The sequence below is a fragment of the Panthera onca genome, chromosome F1 (assembly GCF_046562875.1).
Source record: "Panthera onca isolate mPanOnc1 chromosome F1, mPanOnc1 haplotype 2, whole genome shotgun sequence".
Lineage (NCBI taxonomy): Eukaryota > Metazoa > Chordata > Mammalia > Carnivora > Felidae > Panthera > Panthera onca.
Genome location: NC_138355.1, coordinates 37,438,059 through 37,461,761, shown reverse-complemented (window position 1 = coordinate 37,461,761; position 23,703 = coordinate 37,438,059). Strand labels below are relative to the sequence as shown.

At 51.2% G+C, this 23,703-nt stretch overlaps 1 protein-coding gene across 2 annotated transcripts in view; it reads right to left on the bottom strand.

Annotated features, from left to right (window-relative positions):
- PLXNA2 (plexin A2) overlaps window positions 1-23,703 on the bottom strand; it is a 206,771-nt gene that overhangs the window by 88,761 nt on the left and 94,307 nt on the right. For both annotated transcript variants that reach the window (XM_078440906.2, XM_078440905.2), the window contains exon 4: window positions 21,773-21,907. In XM_078440906.2, the coding sequence (XP_078297032.1) occupies window positions 21,773-21,907 (135 nt within the window). The remainder of the gene's footprint in view (window positions 1-21,772; window positions 21,908-23,703) is intronic.

Here is a 23,703-nt window from a genome sequence, read left to right as displayed (position 1 = left end):
AAACACGCTCTCTGCCCTCCTAGAGCTTGCTAGCTAGTTGGAAGGACATAACAAAGATGTGAAAACAAGATTTAGGACACTTAAAAGGCAGATACTGAGAAGGGAAAATTAAGCTGGAGTGGGGCAAGGGCACTCAGAGTTAAGTGGTGATCAGAACACGGCGGGATTCATCAGAAAGGGGGTAAAGGCCTTCCGGAGGAGGACGTGGGGCCAGGAAGGGGAGGCAGCCTTCTCCGTGCCCTCATTAGCATTCTTCTGGCTGCTACTGGAGGCCTTGAGACCACAGGCTTGAACTCTCTGAAGCTCCCTCTCTGGGCCATCTCTAGCCAGGTCAGCACAGTTTGTGCAACTGGAAAAAGGCGCCCCCTCTAGGCGCATGATTGCTGAGATGAGTGAGGACTCCTTTTCAGCCTCCACTTGCCGCTCAGTCAGATGCCTTTGTGGAGTACACAACCTGAACCATCATATCTGGCGGCCATGATCCCCAAAGTCTCTAGGGGAATAGAGAGTTGAAATGGATAGTGTGTCTACCGGTGTTTCAGCCTAGCTGAGCTAGAGATAGAATATTTTTTTAATGCTTGGTTTTTTATTTGGAGAGAGAGACAGAGAGAGGGAGGCAGAGGGAGAGAGAGCACGTGTGCAGGGGAGGGGTGCAGGGAGAAGGAGAGAGAGAGAATCCCAAGCAGGCTCCTCGCTGTTAGCGCAGAGCCCGATGAGGGGCTTGATTCCACGAACCGTGAAATCACGACCTGATCTAAAACCAAGAGTCGGACGCTTAACTGACCGAGCTACCAGGTGCCAGAGACAGAATATTTTCAAGTGGTGAACCCAGTGCCTCTTACAAGCCCCGTCGGAGCTCGGTGCTCAAGAATTCCCGTACTTCTGAAAAAAGAGTGCTATGACATGCTCACGTGCCCCATCGCCCCACGGACTCGTGTTCTCACACAAACACACTCGTGAACACAAACACACGGGCGTTCCACACCAACACACTGCCCCCCCCCCCACTCTTCACACATACTCCCTCCACATGCTCATGCTGACGTTCCGTAAACACGTTCATGTCACACACACTCACAACGCGCTGATGTTCCTACCACGCTCACTGCCGACCACCCCCCCCCCCCCCCCCCGGCCGCCCCACCCCTGCACACAGCTGTGGGTCGGGAGAGCCTTCAGGAGCCGTCTCCTTCGGGTGTATAGTGAAGAGGGATTAGGGCCGCCCAAGATTAAACAGAGGAGTTAAAAATGACAAACGGACTTCTAAACAGGATTAGAGTCTTAATGAAAACCATAATGAATAGAAGCGCCACACAGATACCATCCATTAATGGCCGTAAATATCAGACCAACAGATGAGATTTCAGATACTGGAGTCCTGAACCCCATCAAATTACTTCTATTGTAATTCATCAATAAATAACCAAGCGCAGCCTCATATGTGAGGTCTTATCGTGCTTCAAAGAATAGACTCTGAGGCCGGACAGACCCAGGCGTGAATTCTGGCTTCGCTCCCGACAGGCGTGGGCATATGCTACTCTGCTTACGTGAGCCTCAGTTTCTTCATCTATAAAATGTGGATAATTATCCCCCTAACAGGGACGTTGTAGAGGTTAAATCAAGTCCCGCGCAGCTCTAATAATAACTTAGAATAATATTAATAATTTATTATTACAGTTAGGATTAATTTTCGCTGTTATCTCTTGTTCCCTCCCCTCCTCAGCCTGCTGGGGTCAAGGAGAGCCAATTGGCTGGTGCGGGAGGGAGAAAAGGAAAAGGGAGAAGGGAGGGAGAAGGAATAGGAAGAGCAGGAAACTGAGGCAGGAACAGAGCAGGGAGAAGACAGGAAGAGGACAAGAAAATGAAGGGAGGAGGGCACATCTTCCGGATGCTACAGCCTGGCACGATCCCGGGTGGGCTGACCCTGCCCTCTAGGGGGAAGGTGAGGTTACGGAGTGGCCACACTGGTCCTGCCTTCCTAATATTTTTTGAATTAACCACTTTATCGAGATAGAATTCACTTCTCATAAAATTCACCCACGCGAGGCGTACCGTTCAACAGTTTTCAGCATAGTCACGGAATGGCACAACCATTACCACAGTCAATTTCAGAACATTTTCATCCCCTCCAAAAAGAAAGCCCACACCCGTTAGCAGTCCCTCCCCCTGCCCCTCTCTCCCATCCCCTGAGGATGGCTCCAGCCCTAGGCGACCGCTAGTGGACTTTCTGTCTGTGTGGCTTTGCCTGTTCTGGGTATTTCATATAAATAGAAACATACAATATGAGGCTTTTTGTGGCTGGCTTCTTTCACTTAGTATAATGTTTTCGAGGTTCATCCGTGTTGTAGCATATATTAGTAACTTCTTAATTTTTTTTTAATGCTTATTTATTTTTGAGAGAGAGAGAGAGAGAGAGAGAATGCAAGCAGGGGACGGGCAGAGAGAGAGGGAGACACGGAATCCGAAGCAGGCTCCAGGCTCTGAGCTGTCAGCCCAGAGCCCTACGCGGGGCTCGAACCCACGAACCGTGAGATCATGACCAGAGCCAAAGTCGGAAGCTTAACCAACTGAGCCACCCAGGCGCCCCAGGAGCCCCTTAAATTTCTTCATTCAAAGCCAAAAAGGTGAAGGAAGACAGCTTAATATACCTACACATAAGCAAGTGTTATAATGGAAACTGGCCAACTGTTCACCCTGAGAAATCTCACTGAATCAAGGTTAGTCACTAAGTTAGTTATAGACTTAGAGGTCAGTCGGTTGGAACCTTCGTTTTTACCACTGGGGAAACCAAAGCGTAGGGAAATGATAACGTTTTTCGAATGTGTGCCTTTTGTACCCTCCATATGCTTCTCACGAACAAAGGAAAACAAAATAAGCTCCAATTGTAAGAGTCTCTTGTCTATGGTTTTATGATTTAGATTTAATGTTAAGAGGCAAATGAGAGTCTCTTGGTATTCTGCCCATATGTCTCTCTCTTATCTCTTAAAAGTGACAATTCCCAACTCTATTTTTACAATGTAAAAGGATGACTCTCCTCTAATGGTTATCTGTCATTGTTTGTGTTTAAAGTAATTTTATATGTTAAGACTGTAGCCTTAGGATGCAAGAAAGCGACACCCGTGGGCCGACGGCAGTCCCTGAGGTAGGAGGGGCTTGTAAGCTGGAGTGAAAAGGACGAGGCTAGTCACTGGACTCAGGAGATGTCAATCACCTTTGTTCTGTCACTGAAGGGAGCTGTGTCCCCGAGGGCAGCCATTCTGAGAGTTTCAGCAATGACAGGGCCGTCTCTATTCCATCTGGCTGCCCCTAGAGACAGAGAGTATTTAAAGACTAAACTGCGTGTGTGGCTGGCTTCACTCTCCGTGCTGGTGCGTATCACCATTACCCCACGGCCACTAGATGTTAGTCTAGGGCCACAGGTAAAGAAACTGAACGTCACGCAAGATGGAAGCTGACGCACCACTGACTGATACTTAGGCTTTAGGCACGCCCAACGACAGAGGCTTTCCTTCCTACAAATTCCAGTACTGATCTAGCTTGAATCGCAGGGACAGGAAATCGTCCACAGGCAGGCCCAGACAGTGCTACAAGCTACCGTGTCTTCGTTGTATTTTTATTTTTTTTTTAGTTTATGCATTTATGTTGAGAGAGAGCGGACCCGAGCAAGTGGGGGGAGAAGCAGAGAGAGAGGAAGACGGAGAATCCCAAGCAGACTTCGTACTGTTAGCGCAGAGCCCGACGCGGGGCTCAGACTCTGGAGCTGTGAGATCATGACCTGAGCGGAAATCAAGAGTCGGGTGCTTAACCGACTGAGCCACCCAGGTGCCCCATACAGTGTCTTTAGATGCCAGGCATGGAGGCCGTGGTGGCAGCCACAGCTGGAGAATCAGGGAAGGACTCACATAATGAGGAATGCCCTCGAAGTTCAGGTATGATTGCTGGTCACTTCCTATCGGGGCTGTTCAAAAAGTGATCGAGATGTCTGGTGATCTCAATGGGTACTGTGAGAGTCGCAGAACTCATTTTTAGAACTAAATTCATTTGAAAATGGAACAATGACTATACCAAACGGCCTGTTGTGTGGGGCCTTAGTTCATGAAATAAAACGACACAATGTTGCCACTCTAGAAAGGTCAGGCATTGTTTATTAACAATGCCCAAAGAATCTCATTAAATCTGGGAGCGTGAGGACAGAACAAACTAATGTCATACATGTGAAGTGATCTGCATACCAAGGAGGACCGCCCTGGGACCAGATCAGCAGTTTAGCTCTCCCGTGGGTCCTGTTCAGAGGACCCCATGTTCCTTGGAGGGGTGCCGTCCCGAGCTTAGCATCGGTCTTCGTCCCGTCTAGCACCAAAGAGACCCCGGGCAGATGCGTCCACCCGGCGTTCCTTCCTCTATTGCAATCTACTTCTCAGTGCATTGCAAACAAACGGGTGATCCCAGGTGAGGGAAATGGGATTCTGCAAAAAGTGAGGCGGCTAGAATTTTCTCCATTAATCTGGGCATGCTCCAATTTGCACTAGGAGCATACGTTTGCATGCTGAATTCCAGAGGCCCTAAGTCTAAGAATATTAGATAAAATAAAATTAATTCTTGTAATCCTCTGTGATCATAGTCAAACCCAATATTCTCAGCCTGGGCCACGGAATAGGTTCGCCTGCCCGCTTTCCTCTGCGCTTTCCTATTAAAATTATCTTCTCAAACGCCGTTTGAGTGTGGGCTGTAGTCGATGCCGGGAGGGGACAGGGTGCCTGTGACCTGCATCCGGTCTCCTAGAAGCCTAGAGCCTAATGGGGGAGACGGCGGACGTTTAACAGACACATCATTTTTACCACAAAGTTAAAGAAGCTCAGAGAGAGCTGAATTCATTCTGACTACAGCAAACTGGGATGGATTTGAGTTCTTTGGGGGGGCATAAGGAACAAGGACACACGGAGGTGGCAGCAAGGGGACACTCTTACCTTTCTATGAGTTCAAAACACCTGCACGGTTCTTTAGCCTCTAGTCTGTTTCTCCTTCATCTGGGGAGGTTGTTAATGAGAGACACAGCTCCTCGAGACGAGATGGCTGAAGGCTGAGCCCGGCAGGCCTCAGAGGCTTGGGAAAGGCCCACGACTATGGATCATTGCGGGATGGGCCAGACAGTGAGCGTGGCCGGGCCACGGCAGAGAGCAGGATGCCAGCTTAGCCTGGCTTCGTGCAGTAATCTGCTGGGCCTCAGGAAGCAATCTCGATCCAGGCGGTGGCTTGGCTTTTTTTCTGGCTCCTCTATGAGCTTAGGCTTTGCCTGTGGTTCTGGAGATGGCATCAATCACGGGATACGTGGGCCTGCTTGTCGTGGAGCAATCAGACAGACTCCCTGCGCACCAGTCGCTAGTGGTTAGTGAGCTAACGACTGCGCAGTACTGTCAGGGTTCGACCAGGACAATTGAAGATCTTTTTAAAAAGCTACTGTTTATGGAATGTTTGCTGTGCGTCAGGTACCGTGCTCAGGGTTCTCTGTATATCGCCAATTTAATCCCTGCCACCACCTGATAACGTAGAGTCTATCATTATTGACAATTTATCTAAGAGGAAACCAAGGGCTTAGATTAGATAATTCGGCAAAGGTCAATTCAGTGAGAGGTGGGGCCGGGATTCCAGATGTGCTTAACAGAGCCCGCCCTTCCCCCATGTCCCTGGGCCTCCCACCAGCCAGCGGGTGCCTGCCCTGCCTTCCTGGGGAGCCCTAGGCTCGGCTTTGACTTTCTCCTCTGCTACTCCCCTCCCCTCCCCACCTCCAGAGCGCTCCTGGAAGGAAGCTCATGAGAAGGGATGCAGGCACACTGTGTCCTGGGCCCAGGGACAGGTGACCTTTCCAATTCAGCACCTTTATAAATCTTACCTAATGAAGTTAAAGGGGAAAAAAGAATTAATGAATAAATGAAGGTTAAATCACTCCCTGCAGAAAATTGATGCTGACAGCGAGGGCCAAGAAGAGAGCTTGGAAAGCAGGGAGCTGACTTGCACAAGAGGCTTTTAAAATTCCTTTCCCCAAATTCGAGAGAGATGTATGGCCGCCCAAGTCTGAGAGGGGCAGGGAAGGCTCTGGGTCATCCAAGGCAGGCGGTCTGAAGGCGATGGGGTAAGAAAGCCATACTCTACCTTGGGTAATTTTGTTCTGGAAGCCAGTATGTGTGACACACATATGTGTGCTTGTGCACCACACGCGTGCGCGCGTGCGCGCGCGCGCACACACACACACACACACACACACACACACACACACACTGTTCACACAGTTAACTCCTGCAGCTAATCAAGGCATGGGTTGGGTAGTGTGGGTCTGCCCAGCTCACTCTTGGCCTCCGGGAACCTCTGGGGATTGTCTTCTTGTAAGTACCCACTTGTTAGCCATCTCGGTCTCCCTGTCACCACCCTCAACTGCCACCACCATGTCCCCAGGGCTGCACACCGCAGCCCGATTGGCTCGGGGGTGGGGGTGGGGGGGCATAGGTGAATGCATGGCTGGGCCAAGGGAGGGAGAAGAAACAAGAGTAGAAATAGCTGCCGGCCAGCACAGGCCAGAGGGTCAGAAGAGGTGCAAGGAAAAGGAAGGAGGGGTTTCGGGGAAATGGATGACGGAGGAGATGCGTGGTAGAGGTCAAAGGGCAAAAATCTGGGCGAGGGCCTGGGAGAAGCATACGCTCTTCTAGGCAGTGCTGCGACGTACCGAGTCACCCTCGGGCAGGTCACTTGCTGGCCTAAACTGACCTCAGTTTGGCTCTTCGGTGAAATGGGAATGAAGAGGAAGCCCGCAGAAGACGTTCAACGGAAAAAAAAAAATCCTCCCCGGCGGAAGCACCGGGCGGAAAAGATCAATACTTCCGGTTTTCCTCTTGTCTGTGCCCACAGGTTTTTAAGAATCTGATCATGAAGACAGGGAGGCTCAGAGGGACCAGCCGAGCGTGCCCACCCTGCAGCGGGATGGGGCGCGGGAGGCAGGAAGCCAGCATTGGGCTGGCGGAGGGTGGGGATGTGGAGGGTGGGCTGGAGAGGGGAGGCAGAGAGACCTGCGCTGACTGGATCAACCAGTAAATAAAAGGTCACAGTGATTTTTCCAGGCACCCAGGGAGAAGCAGACAGAGAGCTCTGCTGACGGCGGGCGCTGACAATTGGCAAATGAGCCTCTGCAGCTATCTGTTTCCCTTCCTTATTCTCGTCTCACAAGACAGAGGCTAGAAATAGATGCAACTGGCAGATGACTTAAGGATGAAAAATGAGCAACATGTTAGTTAGGGGGGTCTCCGTGGCAGTGAACCAGGGAGCTCACGAGTGAACCAGAGAGAAGGACGAGGGCTTAGCTGGGGCTGATTCCAGGGTTGGGCTCTTGCTCTGTCCCAGGCACTTTGCAGGGATCATTTATGCTCAGCAACCCTATAAGGCCGGTATTATTATTATCCCCACTTCACAGAGGAGAAGACTGAGGCTTAAGGAGAGGAAGCCAGGCCCTACCAAAGAGTGGGAGAGCCCAGATTTGAACACGGGCCTAACTGCCCCCAAACGTGAGCTCTGCACACTATCCTACAATGTCTCCTTTGCACGCGTTGTCTCTTTTCCTGTCTCCCGTCTTCCCTGCCTGTCTCTTCCCATCCCATGACAAGTGTTTGTTGAGCACCCACCAGGGCCAACCACTGCAATATCTCCTGGGGACACAGAAGCAGCCGGGAGGGCAAGGTCTCTGCTACCAAAACATGTGGTTGGAATGGCCGAGTGAACGAATGGGACCGGGCACACGAGCTCCCTTTTCCTCTTCCCTGAACCTGAGATGAGCAGGGGGTGTCCTCACCGTACGGGGAAGTAGCTGTCCTGAGGGGCGGGGGGCGGGGGGGGGGGGTTGGCGTGATTACAGAGGGCTTTTGGTGGTAGACCGTGAGCCGTGCTGGCGTCCTTTTTCTTGACTGTGCCTCTTAGATCCATGACCTGCTGGGGGGGTGGGGGGGAGGGGGGCGCTGCCAGGGAAGGCAAAACACCGGAAGCTTGCTGCATGATCGTTTTCTCCCAGGTTCTCTGGTTCAATGGTAGGGGCTGAAGGAGCCTGAAGCACCTTCTGTTTGGGCTGAGGCTCCTTTCATCTTGGTAAGGGCAGGTAGGTTGAGTCCACCTGCAGTCTGTTCACCGCCTGTGGGCTGTGGATATTCTCCGAGGCCAGGTACCTCTCCACCCTTGCCTTCTGCTCCAACAGTACCAGATCTGGGGAAAAGCTCCCCTGCTTTTCATGATTCACCTAGAGCAACACCTCCTCCGGGAAGCCTTCCCTGACTGACAGACTCTGTTGGGTAGCATCCCCTCATGCATTCCCAGCACCCTGCAAACTGTCTCACAATACTCTTTCCCTGGTGCATGTGTGATTTTGTCGGGAAGGGCTCTGTGCTCACAATAGGCCCTCAAGGGTTGTTTGATAGATCGCCCGGAAGCTGAGTGGTTAACGAAGACATTGTTCTCAGCTCCGTTCATTTTTCTCTTTCCAATCTTCCTTCCGCCCGACTCTCATCTCTGCCCATCTCCTTCTACTCATTAAACATTACTTGAGGGACAGAGGCTGAACCCAGACTGTTTGCTGAGCCACCAACAGCTGATGACACAGGCAGTTCTCCCTCCACCTGGTGCAAATTTCAAACCCCAGGCTGTCTGCAGAAGTAGGGGAGGGGGGGTGGGAATAACCAGGAGGGGGAGTGAGACAGGTCGCTCCGTGCAGAGTGGCAAAGGCCCCGGGGCATTTAACTGTGGGGCACGCAAGCCACGAGGCGGGGACTGTGACTGACGTTGGGTCCCTGAGCCGGACGGGGTCCAGAAGGCTCAGAGGGCAAGCCCGAGGCGCTGGAACACAGACTGGCTTTCCCCTCAGTGAGCACAGCCCTGGCCTGGCGTCTGAAAGCGCCGTGCTGGGGCGGATGTCCTTGCACACTCAAAGAACACACAGGAATGCTTGCTCTTGTGGGCCTCATCCTCCACGAACGCCGTTCTCACACGCACGCGCACTCCCAGTCCCGGGCCAGCCTCTGTCCCACACAGGCATGCGGTCAAAAGGATGTGCGAAATGTCCTGGTTGCGGGGGACGTTCAAATAAATTTTATCGATGGGGAAACTGAGGCTCCACGTGGCCTTCACTCAGACTCCAGCGAGCGGTGAGGCTCCAGGGAGTGACGGAAGGCAGAATCCTAGCTTACCACTCCCCTGTCGTTCTCCTGTCACCCCTGTCACCCTTCCCCCACCACCTCCTTAGCAGCTCACCACTGGATTCTCAACTTTGTCCCTAGGACCAGCCCCTGAGAGAACAGCTGTCTGACAGGCAGCGTGTGTGACTGGTTGGCCAGAACCCCTGGGCGTTGAGGAAGGCCCCCCGCCCCCCCCCCCCCCCGGGTTTCCATAAGCCTGCACAGCTGCTCACTTCCGGCTGAGGAATGCAGGGGCCATTGTCTGGAGAAAGCAACTCGTGGTCAGCTTCCGGTCTCATGGGAGCCCTGTGTTCATGGAACCTTTCCTGGGTAAGAGGCCCAAGCCCTCTGTACGAGGAACCAGCTCCTTCCCCTTCCCGCCTGGGCACCCAGGACCCTGGCCTGCAGAGGAAGGAGCTTCATCAAGTGGCCTCAATGCCCAGCACCCACCTCCTACCCTCTCTTGCCGGGGGGTGGCGGGGGGGGTGGTGTGGAGAATGGGGGGTGCACCCCAGAACTTCAAACCGCGGTCCTTGTAGGGTTCGCCGCCTTCCCCTGTCCTCCCTCCCCCCGCCCCCTCCCCCACGCCTGGTACAACTCTTGGCATCTCCGAAGCTGTATCTTCACATCACAAGCAACTGTCCTAGTCATCGGCGGATGGAAATAACTTTTCACGACGGCTCCTCTGATGTTGCCATCTTTTGTGTTGATCAAAACAACAAAACGAATCAGACCCTCGGCGTTTGATTGAAGCCTAATTGGAAATCCAAAGTGGCACTAAATGTTATGGTCTAAATAAAACACATTCAATTACAGAAACTCAACACGGGGAGCATGAGGGAGAGCTCCGTGGAGGAGCTAAGGAGCAGGCTGCAGAGTTCTGGGGCGTCAGTCACAGCGGGGCCGGAAAGATCTGGAGGCGGCAAGCGCAGAAGGCTTTCTAGAGCCCTCCAACCCCCGTTTAGGGCAGTGACTGCAGCCGTTCCTGTTTGCCTGGTTCACATAGGAGTTGCACAGAGAGGCTGAATCGGGGCCTCCTGTGTCCCGTTCCTGCCCTCCTTGCAGAGACGGGCCAGCTGTGGATGGGGGGTAGAGAGGGTGCAGGGGAGTCATCACGTCACCTGCTCGGCCTCCAGGATGGTGGGGTGAGGGCACATAGACCTGCGTCTCCACCCCAGCCCTGCCTCCTGAGAGTGTTATGAGGCCCTCGCTCAGGTCACTTCACCTTGCTGAGCCTTGCTTGCGCGTCAAGTAGGGGAGATAATACCTCTCAAGCTTGTAAGGAGTCGAGAGGCTGCTTGGGAAGCACCTGGCCCACTGCACTGGCTAAACATCAGCGGTGGTAGTTTCCTTTCCTCCATCCCCTCTGACCACCAGAGCCCCTCCTGTGACTGTGCACCTAAGGCCCAGGGGAGCGCTCGCTTTCCTTTATTGTTTTTTGTTTTAAACAAAACAGTGGTGGTGGGGGGGCACCTGGGTGGCTTAGTCGGTTGGGTGTCCGACTTCGGCTCAGGTCATGATCTCCCAGTTTGTGGGTTTGAGCCCCGCGTCGGGCTCTGTGCTGACAGCTCAGAGCCTGGAGCCTGCTTCAGATTCTGTGTCTCACTCTCTCTCTCTCTCTCTCTCTCTCTCTGCTCCTCCCCTGCTCATGCTCTGTCTTTCTCTGTCTCTCAATAATAAATAAACATTTAAAAAAATGTTTAAATAAAACAGAGCACTGCTCCAGTCTCCTTGGGGTGTCAAACTAGGACTTGTGAGTCTGTGCTGGTCTCCTGGAGCCCTGAAAGCCGCTGCTGAGCCCTTTCCTAAATTCGGAGCCAGGTGGAGAGGGGGCAGGAAGGGAGGTGCCCTCTGCGAACACGCGGCAGCCAGGGGGCGCTGTCTCGAGAAGCCGGAAGTGTGGATTTGGCTTCCGAAGGCTGGGTGGAGTGCAAACTCTGCTGTTTCCCAGCTTGGTGGCTGTGGGCAAATTCCTTAGCCAGACTGAATTTCAGTCTTCCTGTCTCCAAAAGAGGCAAGGACAATACTACTTCTCCCATGGCATTGTTGGATTAGCCGAGGACGTGTTTGTAAACTAACATAAGAAAAACCGAACCTAAATGTTAGCTAGATTTCAACACATCTTAAATAAAGTAGAGCTGAGAGGCAGGGCGAGGTGGTTAAGTCTCTTTTTTAGGTGCGGCTACGTGCGGAGCGTGATCTGCAGGGCTTGGCCTGGTGATTATGCATGGGGCACAACCAGAAAACTACAATTACGACTACCAACATTTATTAAGCACGTACCATGCGCCAGATACTTTTCAGATGCTTTTTATGTATTCATTCATTTGATTTAATCCTCAGGCAGATGCTGTAATTGTGCCCATTTTCCAGATGAGGAAACTGAAGCACCGAGAGGTAAAGCAACTTGTCCGAGGTCACACAGCAGTAAGTAGCAGAGCCAGGATTTGAACATAGGCAGGCAGGCAGGCAGAGTTTAGAGCCCACACTCTTCACGGGGTCAGGAAACTGCCCATCATAGTCACTATCTGCTTCCTCACATCCTGGTTTGGCAGACCTTCCCCTCTCCAGAGCTGCTTCCCCCTCAGGTCTCCTGTCCTCATCCGTAAAATAAAAGGCTGCTCCTCACTAGATAATCTCTGAGCCCCTCACTAGATAAGCTCTGAATTGCTGTGTCAGAGAGAGAAGGAGTCCTCCGTCTGAGTGACCCCAAGAATGGAAGGACAAGGACAGGTCTCTCCCTGGTCGGTGTGACTTACTTGGGTCACGGAACACACAGTAGGTCTCTGTTCCGGCACTGTTCACTTTATATTTTAATTTATCTATACATCACTCTTCCCCACCAGAATGAGACCTCCCTGAGGGCAGGGATTCGATTTTATTTATTGCTACACAAAAGCACACTCAACGGTGCTGCTGCTAAACATTGGAAAGAGCAGAAAGAAGTCAAGAAGGTACCTATGTGCAGACAGCCGGGTTTATAACATTTTGCTGGAATATTACTTAGAGAGACTGCCCTGCCTAGATCTGCATATGCAAATGACTTGTCAGTGGACAGCTCTATGCATTATACATGGTAGGCACTTAACGGTCTGGTGAGTGAATGAGTCAGTGTATGCAAATGATATGCAAATCTTTCCCTATTTTAATTTGACCCTTGGGAACATCTTCAGTGACTCTCTTGGGCCCAGGTTGTTTTTAATTTTTTTTTTTAACTGCAAGTGTTTAAAGACAACCAGTTTCCTTTCTTGCCTGTGCGGAGCGAGGCTGTTCTCAAGTTGGGGAAAGAATGCCGGGCTGGACCAGGTTAATTTCTGCTTCTCCTGGTAAGTCAGGGGAAGACGTCGGCAAGTGACTCCCCTCTTGGGGCATCAGTTTCTTCACCTCTAGAAAAAAGGGAGTGGGTTTCCTGCTGGTGTGGAGACACTATGATTTCCCATCCCTCAGTCACAGAAACATCATTCTGGGCAGTCAGAGCGTCAGTGTTCACACGACCTGCCTAGAAAGAGAAATCGAGTCCCTCGCCAAGGATTAGAGAAAGTCTCCAGCCCCCCTGCCCATTTAGAGAAATGAGTTTTTTTGGCACCAGTCCTTCCAGCCTGGGCATTGTGTTCAATCATTTCTTTCCAAACCAAAGGATTTTAAAATAAGAGGCTGGAGTTTTCTCTCTTAAATACAACAAGCCAAGCGTCTGATTAATAGGGTGGGTTTGCATTTCTTTTCTCTCATGTGAAAATATTTATTAGAAAAATGCTCCAGTGAGAATATTAATAGCCAGGGAATCAGGTCTGTGTCAGCCTCTTTGTTCCCTGACTTTTGAAATGGGGGATGTGGGGAGGGGGGAAGAAAGAAAGAAAATCAAAACCCAGGCTTGGGGTGGTCACCTTTCCCCGCACCCCCTCCCGCTTGGGGAAAGGCACTGATATGAGCAGCTTAGCTCCTGGGCCACACTGGGGTCCCAGGCCCTTAACCAGAAACACATGTGCATCAAAGGCTTGGATTGAAAGTGACACATTTGAAAACAAAAGTGCAGCCGAAATTCGCTTATCCTCACTTTCCTAATCCGCAAACTCTGTAATTCTCCCCGAAGCCCCTCAGGCCTTGCTGCAGCCCAGGGCCTCCTCACATCCTCTCCTCCCCCACGGCTGGGCCCAGGCCTCCCGCCCAGGCAGAGGGAGGGCTCCCATCACTGAGACCCAGAGCGCCTTGTACAAATACACCTTGGCACGCTCTGCCCGCGCCCTGGGAAGCCTTATCGCCTGGACTAAACAAATGTGCACAATCAAAATAATAGTCTGAGATGTCAAAATAAATGAGCAGGGAACATCTGGAAGTGTGGTTCCCCACATTTTTTTTTTCTTCCTTTGCCTTCCTCAAGTCTCTAGCTGCCTTAGGGGTTTGGCAGCTCAGTGGCTTTAGCCACAGGTAGGAGACTTACTATTGCTTCTGAGTCACAATAGGCCCTTTGAAAATGCTCATTTTGGGGGCTAGGTCCAGGTTTGCAGTAGATAGGCCCTCCCCCAAACCAAGGAAACCAAAATGAGTTCTCGGGCGAAGCTGGCTATATACTCCCGGATGGCGCGCTAGAGGGTCTGGTCTGTCTTCCCACCTGTCTTCCCCACCCAGCACATCTTCAACCAAGGCAGGGGACTGAGGGCCTGGGAAGGGGTCCCTCCTGCCCGTGAGACACTCAGAGAAGGATGCCCTCACAATCCTTCCAGATGACTTTTCTTTCTTTTTCTTTTTTTAAGTTTACTTCTTTATTTTGAGAGAGGGTGCACAGGCAAGGGAGGGGCAGAGAGAGAGAGAGAGGGAGAGAGAGGGAGAATCCCAAGCAGGTTCAGCACGGTCAGCACAGAACCTGACACAGGGCTCGAACCCATGAACTGATCCGAACTCAGATCATGACCTGAGCTGAAACCAAGAGCTGGCCCCCAACCCACGGAGCCACCCAGGCACCCCATGAATTTTGTTTCTATTAACTCCAGGCAAAAATTTTTCTCGTTCCAACTCTCTTAATTTACTTACGGTGGGCAATAGTTAGAAAGTCAGTTTCCTGCATGTATCCCCCGGGGTTAATCACCACTGCCCTGCATAGCAAAAGTGGGGTACCTTGGAGGCCCGCCTTCTCAGTGGGCTGATGGCGATATTGCCACAGAGACATTGCCGGGGGGAACCCTTTAAAATTGTGTGCCACCTACTAGGTATGTATCCAAAGGATACAAAAATACTGATTTGAAGGGGCATATGCACCCCAGTGTTTATAGCAGCGCTATCGACAATAGCCAAAGAATGGAGAGAGCCCAAATGTCCGTCGACTGATGAATGGATAAAGAAGATGTGGTATATATATTCAATGGAATATTATTCAGTGCTCAAAAGGAATGAAATCTTACCATTTGCAACTACGTGGATGGAACTGGAGTGTGTTAGGCTAAGCGAAGTAAGTCAGAGAAAGACAGATCATCATACGACTTCACTCACTTTGAGGAGGTTGGGAAACAGGATGGATGAACAGAGGGGAAGGGAAGCAAACGGAAGAGGAAGACACAGGGGGAGACAAACCATCAAAGACTCCTGAATACAGAGAACAGACTGGTGATTGCTGGTGGGGTGCTGGGTGGGGGATGGGCTGAATGGGAGCTAGGCATTGTGGGAGGGGACACCTGTTGGGATGAACACTGGGTGTTGTGTGTGGGTGATGAATCACTAGATTCTATTCCTGAAATCGTTATTGCACTGTATGGCAACTAACTTGGATTTAAATTAAAAAAAAAAAAGAAAGAAAGAAAGAAAGACGTAGGGCACCTATGTAGCTCAGTCAGTTAAGCGTCTGACTTTGGCTCAGGTCACTGTCTCACGGTCCGTGAGTTCAAGCCCCACATCGGGCTCTGTGCTGACAGCTCAGAGCCTGGAGCCTACTTCGAGTTCTGTGTCTCCCTCTCTCTTCACTCCTCCCCCCGCGTGCACTCTGTCTGTCTCTCTCTCTCTTTCAAAAATATATAAACGTTAAAAAATTTTTTTAAATAAAAAAGAAAATAAATAAATAAAATTGTGTGCCACTGTCTGGGCAATTTCCTGGCAATGCGATCCTGTTCCTCATGGATTCCCTCAAAGTCTTCCCGGAAGCACTTTCAGAGCCCACATTGGATGTGGGCTTCATTTAGGACTTATGCAACTTTTAACCAAATCAGTTGTAGGCTTAAAAGCTACCAGAACTTCCCCGTGAGTTTTGGGAAATCAAGCCAGTTTCGATGACTCTGACACTGAAGGGGCAGGTACCCTGCTCAGATGCCTTCTGGGCCTCTGAGTTCTCATGTGGGGTCATGATGGGTGAGCCCCGAGGTCCTTCCCAGCTCAGAGGTTCTGTGCTTCCATGATCCTGAAGGGTCAGGAAACCACGTATTTATCTTCCCTGAGCCTTGTCTCTCCAGGTGTGGTCGTGGGCGTCCCGAATCAGGATCACCCGAGGTGACTGGCAGTGGAGAGGTAAAGAGGCAGGCAGAAGAGACAGCCTTGTGACTTCTGAGGCGATGTCATTAAAAGGCAATAGTTCTACCTCATTTGTGGGAATCCTCACTCTTCGAGCCCTCAGCTGCCATGTTTGCCAGGATCTGCCATGTTCCAGAAGTCCGGCTCTCCTGCGGCCACCGTGCTGTGGGCGAGCCCGTTTCACATGGGAAGGCCTTCTCCTAGGCACTCGGATCACTAGGCACTCTGGGGCACTAGCCCCAGCTGAGCCCGGTCTTCTAGTTCCCAGACAGACAGAAGCTTCTAGATGATTCTAGTCCTTAGAATTCTAAGCGCCCCAAGTCATTTGTGTTGTAAAGAAAAGAAAAGCCCTCTTCGGTGCACCATGGCTGGAACCCTGACTTACATAGTTTGTGAACATAATAAAATGGTTGTTTTATGCCCCAGAATTTTGACACAGTTTATTATGTAGCAGTAAGTGACCAGAACGGTATACCAACTGTAGACAAACGTGAGGGCATTTTTGCCTTCAAAACTGGGATCCGAGTGCCCGCTACTTGGAGAACAGCAGCCGTATCTTTTGGGACCTGGTTTCCTTACCTGGAAAGGCCAGAAATGAAAAGCCCCATGGGTAGTCCCTTTCTGGCTACGTGTCCACACTTGCAGCCAGACAAGACCCTGAGGGCTTGGGGCCTGACCCCCCTTCTCTCCACAGATGCCTGCAATACTGGCCTCCTGGGCCTCACATATGGGCCCAGGGCTGCCTCAGCCTGTATCAAGGGCAGCGGGACTGTTTAGTCTGCTGGGCACATTCCTGGATTTTTAAAATAAATAGCAGATTATGAGCAACTTAGCCTGATGCTGTCATTCGGCCAGGCCAGAGGCTTTGGAAGCGTCCCTTGGGAAGGAGCAGCAGGAATGACAGGTTGGGGTCAAACACTCGGGAACTCTGTCCCAGCCGTAATTTAAGTGGAGAGGCTTCTAGCCTTCTCTGGGGTGCAAAAGAACTTCTGACACGACCGATGGCAGCAATGATGATAACAATCACACCTCACGCTGAAAGCATTGTGTGTCAGACGCAACAGTTACCATTATTAGGCCCGTTATACAGACGAAGAAACTGAGGTTTAGTGACGTGCGATAACTTTCTCAAAGCCGGACGTCTGGCACACGGCTATGGGTTAAATGGAGCTCTGTCTGACTCTCATGCTCCAGCTCTTAACCATTATGCTATCTTGCCTTTCCAGGCCTCGAAATAGAGAGCAGCATCCCATGCCCCCACCCGCCCCCCAAACACACGTGCACGCCCCCGTCACCAGCCTTTCTGCTGTTCCCAAGGCCCTTTCCAGCCTGCACGGAGCCATTCTCCACTGTGACTCCCTTTTTCTATTTCACCCTTCGCTGGATCATTTTATGCCTCTATTCCCTCTGCTAATTCAAACTAATTAAAGTATAAAATAGAATAATTGCTTCCATCCCCATACTCCTTCCCATCCACGTTGAGTACAGAAGTTATATTCTTTATCGGGGAGTGGCCAACCTGACAAGTTGGGTGGAAACGGGGGCTATCAAGTTTCTTTTCATCTTCTCGCTCAGTTTTGCGCTTGGCTCGCAGCCTGATTTTCCCTGGACCTGCTGTCTGACTTCCATTAGACACTGAGGATACGGGAGAACTTGTATTCACACCCATAGCATCTGTCGATTTGCTGTTGAGGAAGCAGGGGCGGACTTTCTAGGGAAGAGCCAGGCATCCTGTCCGCGGGGCCCCCGGGCAATTAGCAGGATTGGGGAATCAGTTCCCAAATGCTCCCCTGGGACTGGCTGGCCCTAGATCTATTAACAGTACATTAACATCGGCTTGTTAGGCGGTGGCACTAGGACCCAACACTTCTTACTAGTCCTAGTTCTTAATTAGGTGTAATTAACCGAGAGAGGGGGAGGGAGGGAGAAAGAATGAGCTGGACTGGACTGTTCTCGCTCTGTAAGGAGATGTAAACCTCCCTTAGCAGAACTTGAGACCAGAGACTTGGTTCTCCACTGACGTGGTGCCGAAGATACAACCGGTGTGTGTTTTGGGGGCACAGGAGGGGGACAGAGAGACAAGAGGTGGGGACGAGGGGAAGGCGCGGATGACAGCAGGTTGCTCAGAGGTTTATTACAAGGTGACGGGAAGCCCCCGTCCCACGATGTCTTATAAAGGTCTTAGGTCTTTTAGGGAATGCCGAAGTCTTAAATCACGGCCTCGAAACAGGAATACACTTCTCCACAGCCAGCCAGCATTTCTAGCCTCTCCGCAGCGTTCATCTTTTGGGGAAGGCGTTCACATGGGCACCCACAGCCTCATAAAACTCTGGTTCCAAGAGCTTTTTCATTTGGTCTAACCTCAGGCCTGTCTCTCTACTGTCATTTTGGTGTCGCCCTCTAGAGGTGTTGAAGAGTCTCCACCCCAAGACCTTAGACAAGCCTCTTTAACATGAAAGGGGCTCTGGATTAGATTTATTAATTGCGTCTTGGAAGGGGAGCAAACGGAATCCCTAGGAACTTAAGAGTCTAGTCCACCCAGCTCGTTAGAGGTGGGTCAGGACCGGAACACAGGCTTGTTGGCTCCGCCTGGGGACCACCGGTGGTGCCACACGGCCACCTCACTTCCTCTTAATCATCACTCACAGTCACCACCCTCCAGAGCCGGAATCATAAGGGCCTGAGAGCTGGAAGGGGCCATATAGAAAGTCAATGACAAGGGGTCATTGCACGCGAGGCAGTGGGAAGGAAACTCCCCTCTGCTGAGCAGAGTGTCTACTGAGCCTCACGTCGACTCTCGTGGGGCACACTGAGGTGAAGTGACCGATGTAAGGCCACGTGGCTATGAAACGTTGAGACGGGATCCAAATCAGAGTTTCGGACTGCAGAGACAACCCTGGGATCTCGTTCGACTCCTCCCTTTCATGAAGGGGGGAAAGCAAACGTGCGAGGGGGTCATGCCTCCAGATACAGCAACCGCTGGGCTAGAACCCGCGCCGTCCGACTTCATCTGTATTGACTGTTCTCTTGCCTCACATTAAATTATTATTTTTTTAAATTTATTTATTTATTTTGAGAGAGAGAGATAGCACAAGTGGGGGGAGGGGCAGAAAGAGAGGGAAAGAGAGAGAATTCCAAGCAGCTTCCGCACTGTCAGCACAGAGCCCGGTGCGGGGCTCGAACCCACAAAGTTGTGAGATCGTGACCCGAGCCAAAACCAAGAGTTGGACGCTTAACTCACTGAGCCACCCGGGCGCTCCCATTAAACTGTTTCTTAAATGACGTCTGAGGGGCACCTGGGTGGCTTAGTCGGTTAAGTGTCCGACTCCTGATCGCCGCTCAGGTCATGATCTCGCGGTTCTTGAGTTCAAACCCTGCGTAGAGCCCGCTTGGGCTTCTGTCTCTTGTTCTCTCTGCCCTTCCCCCGTGCTCTCTCAATATAAATAAATAAATAACCTTCCAAAAAAAAAAAAAAAAAAAGACGTCCGAGCTGTCTATGAATATTCTGTACTCATAGTTGCTCGGCCTCAGACAGATGGGCCCCCTGAGCTGTTCTCGGACCTCATTCCTGGACCCAGCCCCAGGTGAAATCACCTAGCTACCTACTTCTACACGGTTTACAGCTCTCAGGGTGACAGGTGTCAGAGTGCTACCACAAATCCCCCTTAGACTCTGCCCACTGATCACAGCTCCACCTGGCATAGGGAGCTCTCCGGCCTAATATCTCACCGGCCTGGAGACAGCCCCGTGGCTTCGAACCCAAACTCTTCCTGTATCTGCTCGGTGTGACGGCTACCACGGAACCCCTCTGTTTGGTGAGGTTGTAGCAAGAACTGGGCGGCTGTGGCCAAAGATGAGGACGAAGGAGAGGATATTTATAAATAAGCCATGTGGACACTTAGCTGAGCCAGTGCTGATGCTTTTGGAGGTGACACAGGATAAGATCTCAGGAGGACACCATAGCCCCTGAAGGCCACTCACCAGCCTCCGGCTCTGGCTCATGCCCTCTCCTCTGACCACATTTTGAATGCAATTTCAGAAAGCATCCCATTTGAGAAACAGATATGCAGCCAAAATACGAGCCTTGGCATCTTCTTCGTTCCAGTAAGGTTGCATTGGTTCCTTCTACATGCTCTCTATGCTTTTCCACTGTACTGCCTTAGGGACCCAGAAAGGAGCTTCTACCCAGAGCTACCCGCCTGGTCCTTAGTCATACACAATGCCTTCTGAAAATACCACATTTATCATGGGTCTATTTGATCCCTCCGACCATCACTTTATCCACCTATCTATACTGCCACTGATCGATCCATCTGTCCCTCTGATTATTTTCCTGCCAAAGTGTCCAGAATGGTGTTCATCAAATATTAACATGGTGTTACAAACTGGGCAGTCCCATTTGGGAACTCGTTGCTATTTTCTTTTCCGTATATATTGTTTGAATTTGCACGGGGGGCAGCTACTGTTTTTGCTTAAGAAACAACCTTGTATCCACAAGTAAAGAACAGGAAGAAAAGGCAGAACATTCGTAGACTTCAACGGGATGTTCTAGATAACTGGCTATGTGTCTCCTTCCCTTTTTTCCCCCGTCCCTTGTTAGAGTGTAAGCAATGTGAGGGCAGCAGCCGAGGCCCATTCATTTTGAGGTTTTCCCAGCACACTGTTCCCAACCGATATGTCCCCAGTAACGGGTTTTGTTAGGGTTCGCGGACTGTTTTAGTAGAACGAGACATCAGCGTTTATTTCCAAGGCCACTCTACCACTCTAGGTTAGGCAAAGCCTCCTCTAGCTCCACCAAGTTCCCATCTGCACCTGTTTATGCCTCAGCTGCAGGGGCCACATGAAAGGAGGTGAGAAGACAGGTGGGTTCAGGAGGACCTGGATGCAATGCATGCAATCTGCATATGATTTGTGGCATTTATTCCCAAGAGGCAATTTTTGAGTTAGAGCTGCATCACTGCTTCCCTTATGCTGTCATGTGCCCATTTTGTCTCTTCCTTCCTCCCTCCGTTCCTCCCTCATCCCCGGATTCAGAATTCCTACATTCGAACAGAAGGGAGGAAAAGACAACGTTGGGAGAGGGGGTGCTCCTCAAGGACCCCTGGAAGCTCGGCCGAGTATTTTGGGAATGACAACCCCTCAAGAGCTGGAAGGCACCTTGTGAAAGCTCACTGGTCCTCCAGCCCGGCATCTTTGTCTTGCCTAAATCAGGGGTGTCAGCCAAGGCAGGTGCACAACACTTTTTCTGCTCTTCGGCCTTTATCTTACTTGTCGTGTTCAGGTCAATGCCAAGACCACTGCTCCTGCTGAACACCTGCACACCCACCGCCTGAACGAATGGAAGTAACCAGCCTTTCCCAAGAGTTTTGCTTTGCTTCCTGCGTCTGCATTGATTTGGGAATCCCAAATCCGCCTTCTACCCTGTGTCTCTTGCCCATCACCACGGCTCTCCTGAATTTACCTTCTCTCTGCCCACACGTACTCAGAGCAAATACAATCCGGGGGGAATAACGCTCCATCGGAGAAGGTGGGGAACCTACTTGATCGTTAGCCCGCAGAGGGTGGAAGTCTATTTCTCAGGCAGACTTCGCCTTCCCAGAGCTGGCCGGCTTCTACTGGCATCAGTCTGTGACTCAGGCCAAGATTTTTATCTCCTTCTGGGGCCCTATCTTGGGTCTGTCTCTCCCAGGATCAGGCCCAGCCAGGAGGCCTGGATTATTTACACTTCTTTGGCTCCCTTGAGCAGCAGACTCTGTGGGCCCGGGAGCTGTAAATCTACCGCTTAATCACACCAAGCTGCTCCAAGCAGTCTGGCCCGTTCTTGCGGGGCTGTTCATCACGCACCGAGACAGGGGCTGTGGCCTAGAGAGAAGCCTCCGGGAAGTGGCTGGCCCCAGCTGCTTCTCTCTGGCTCCCCGCAAAAGCCTCCAAGGACTCTGCCTCTCCCAGGACCCCCGAGCAGCGAGCCCAGACAGAGGGCTCTCTGGTTAGATGAAACAGCTTTTGAACAAAGGTCAGGCCACAGGTTATCAGTCGCTCCTGGGCTTTGGAAAGAAGGGCTGGGTGTCAGCACTTACCTGTCTCTCAGACATGATGTACAGGTAACGCTGATCAACGGAGAAGGCCATGTCCCGGAGGATGGGGCTCCCGTCTTTGAGCACAGAGACCATCTCATACTGGACCCCTCCATGGGGGGGACCATCGGCTCGAATCTACGAGAGAAATAATGCATCGTCAGCACCTGGACTCAGCGGTCCCCTTACGGGACTAGAGCAGGTCGCTTTACAGAAGATATTTCCCGGCCCCCTCCCTGCCCCCGGTCGTGACTCTGAACCAGACCAGGCTTCAGAGAAGGTAGAGGTGCTTCTCTGTTCAAACAGCCCGGCTTTCCCCGAGAGAAATACTTTCCCAAGTGGTTTGAGTGGACCACGTCTGGGATTTCTGATGGTGGGTTCATTTGCATGTGCATATGCGCCAGTAGGAGCGATTCTGAATATCCCAATGTGGTTATTTCTGCGTGTGTCTACAGATATTTATAGCACTGATGGGTGTGCGTGTGCTGGCACACCCTTATTGGTGTTTGGGGTAAGAGAGTCAACACCCGTTCACAGTGTTTCTGCCTCAGGCACGTAAGGAAGAACGGTGAAACAATCATGTAAACTATCAAAAAGCTGGTCCTCAAGAGATGCAAGAGTTTAGGATCTCGGGAAGGTCTTCCTTCCCCCAAACATATCCCCCGCTTGTGTGCAAATTCACCCCGTGATTTGGGGGAGCCAGGAATCCGGGCTCAGACCGTCAGAGCCCAGCTCTAGATAATAAGTCAGAAAGGACTCGGATACCGTCTAGTCCACGGCTTCTCAGCCCTGCTTCCACACCAGAATCGTCTGGGGAGTTTTAAAAGATACGAATGCCAGGGCAGGATCCATTCATCAGAACCTCTGCGAGCAGGGCCTGGGCATCTTCGTCGGGATTCAAAGCTCCCCCAGGCGAATCTGACGAACAGCCAGGGTCTAGAAGCCCTGATGTCGTCTACTGGTTTTCAAGCCAGCATGCTTTGAGAATCACCTGGGGGGCTGCATGGCTGAACCGCGCCCAGAGTTTCAGATTCAGTGGAAATGAGGCCTGAGATTTTTTTCACTTCTCACAAATTCCCAGGTGATGTGGGTGCGGCTGGCCTGGGGGTTCGCGAGGGATAGTCTAAGTTCTGTGCGGAATTCTGAGACTCGGTAGAAGATGGTCTCTGAGGTCATATAAAAAGGCTCGTGTCCAGGAGTCCTCAGTGTGCATATGTTCCTGCATTTCAGATTTCTTGTTCTCAACACAGCAGCTGCCTATTTTTAAAAAAATGTTTATTTATTTTGAGAGAGAGAGAGAGAGAGAGCACTTGTGTGAGTGCATGAGTGGGGGAGGAGTAGAGAGAGGGGAAAAGTGAGAATCCCAAGCGGGCTCTGAGCTGCTCACGAACCATGAGATCATGAACTGAGCCGAAATCAAGAGGCGGTTGCTTAACCGACTGAGCCACCCAGGCGCCCCGGCAGCTGACTGTTGACCGATAATCCCTACCCTGGCTTGTTTTCTCTGTCTCTCTGCCCATCGAAACCCTGACTAGCTCGAGCCCTGCCTCCTTCGTGAAGCCTTCCTTGATCTCTCCTCCACACTAATTACTCATCACCCTGATGCCTTTTTTTTTTTTTTTTTTTGCCACTAGACATTTTGTCTTAGGATTATAATCAATTGATTTGTTCACTGCATATGGACTGGCTAACATGTATTGACTACCTACTCAAATCGTTCTCTCATTGCTTCACATGTGCCTAAGCCTGTCAACATTTTGAAGACAGGGATGTGTCCTCTCTTTCTCTAAGAACCCTCTGAGCACTAGATAGGGGCTGGGAACATAGCTGGTGATGGATAAAAGGGGATGCTTGAGAAATACTTTTGAAAGGACGTGAAGCAGGTGATAAAGGACTGTGGCCTCTAGCACCAAATCAAAGTGAGGTCAAAAGGC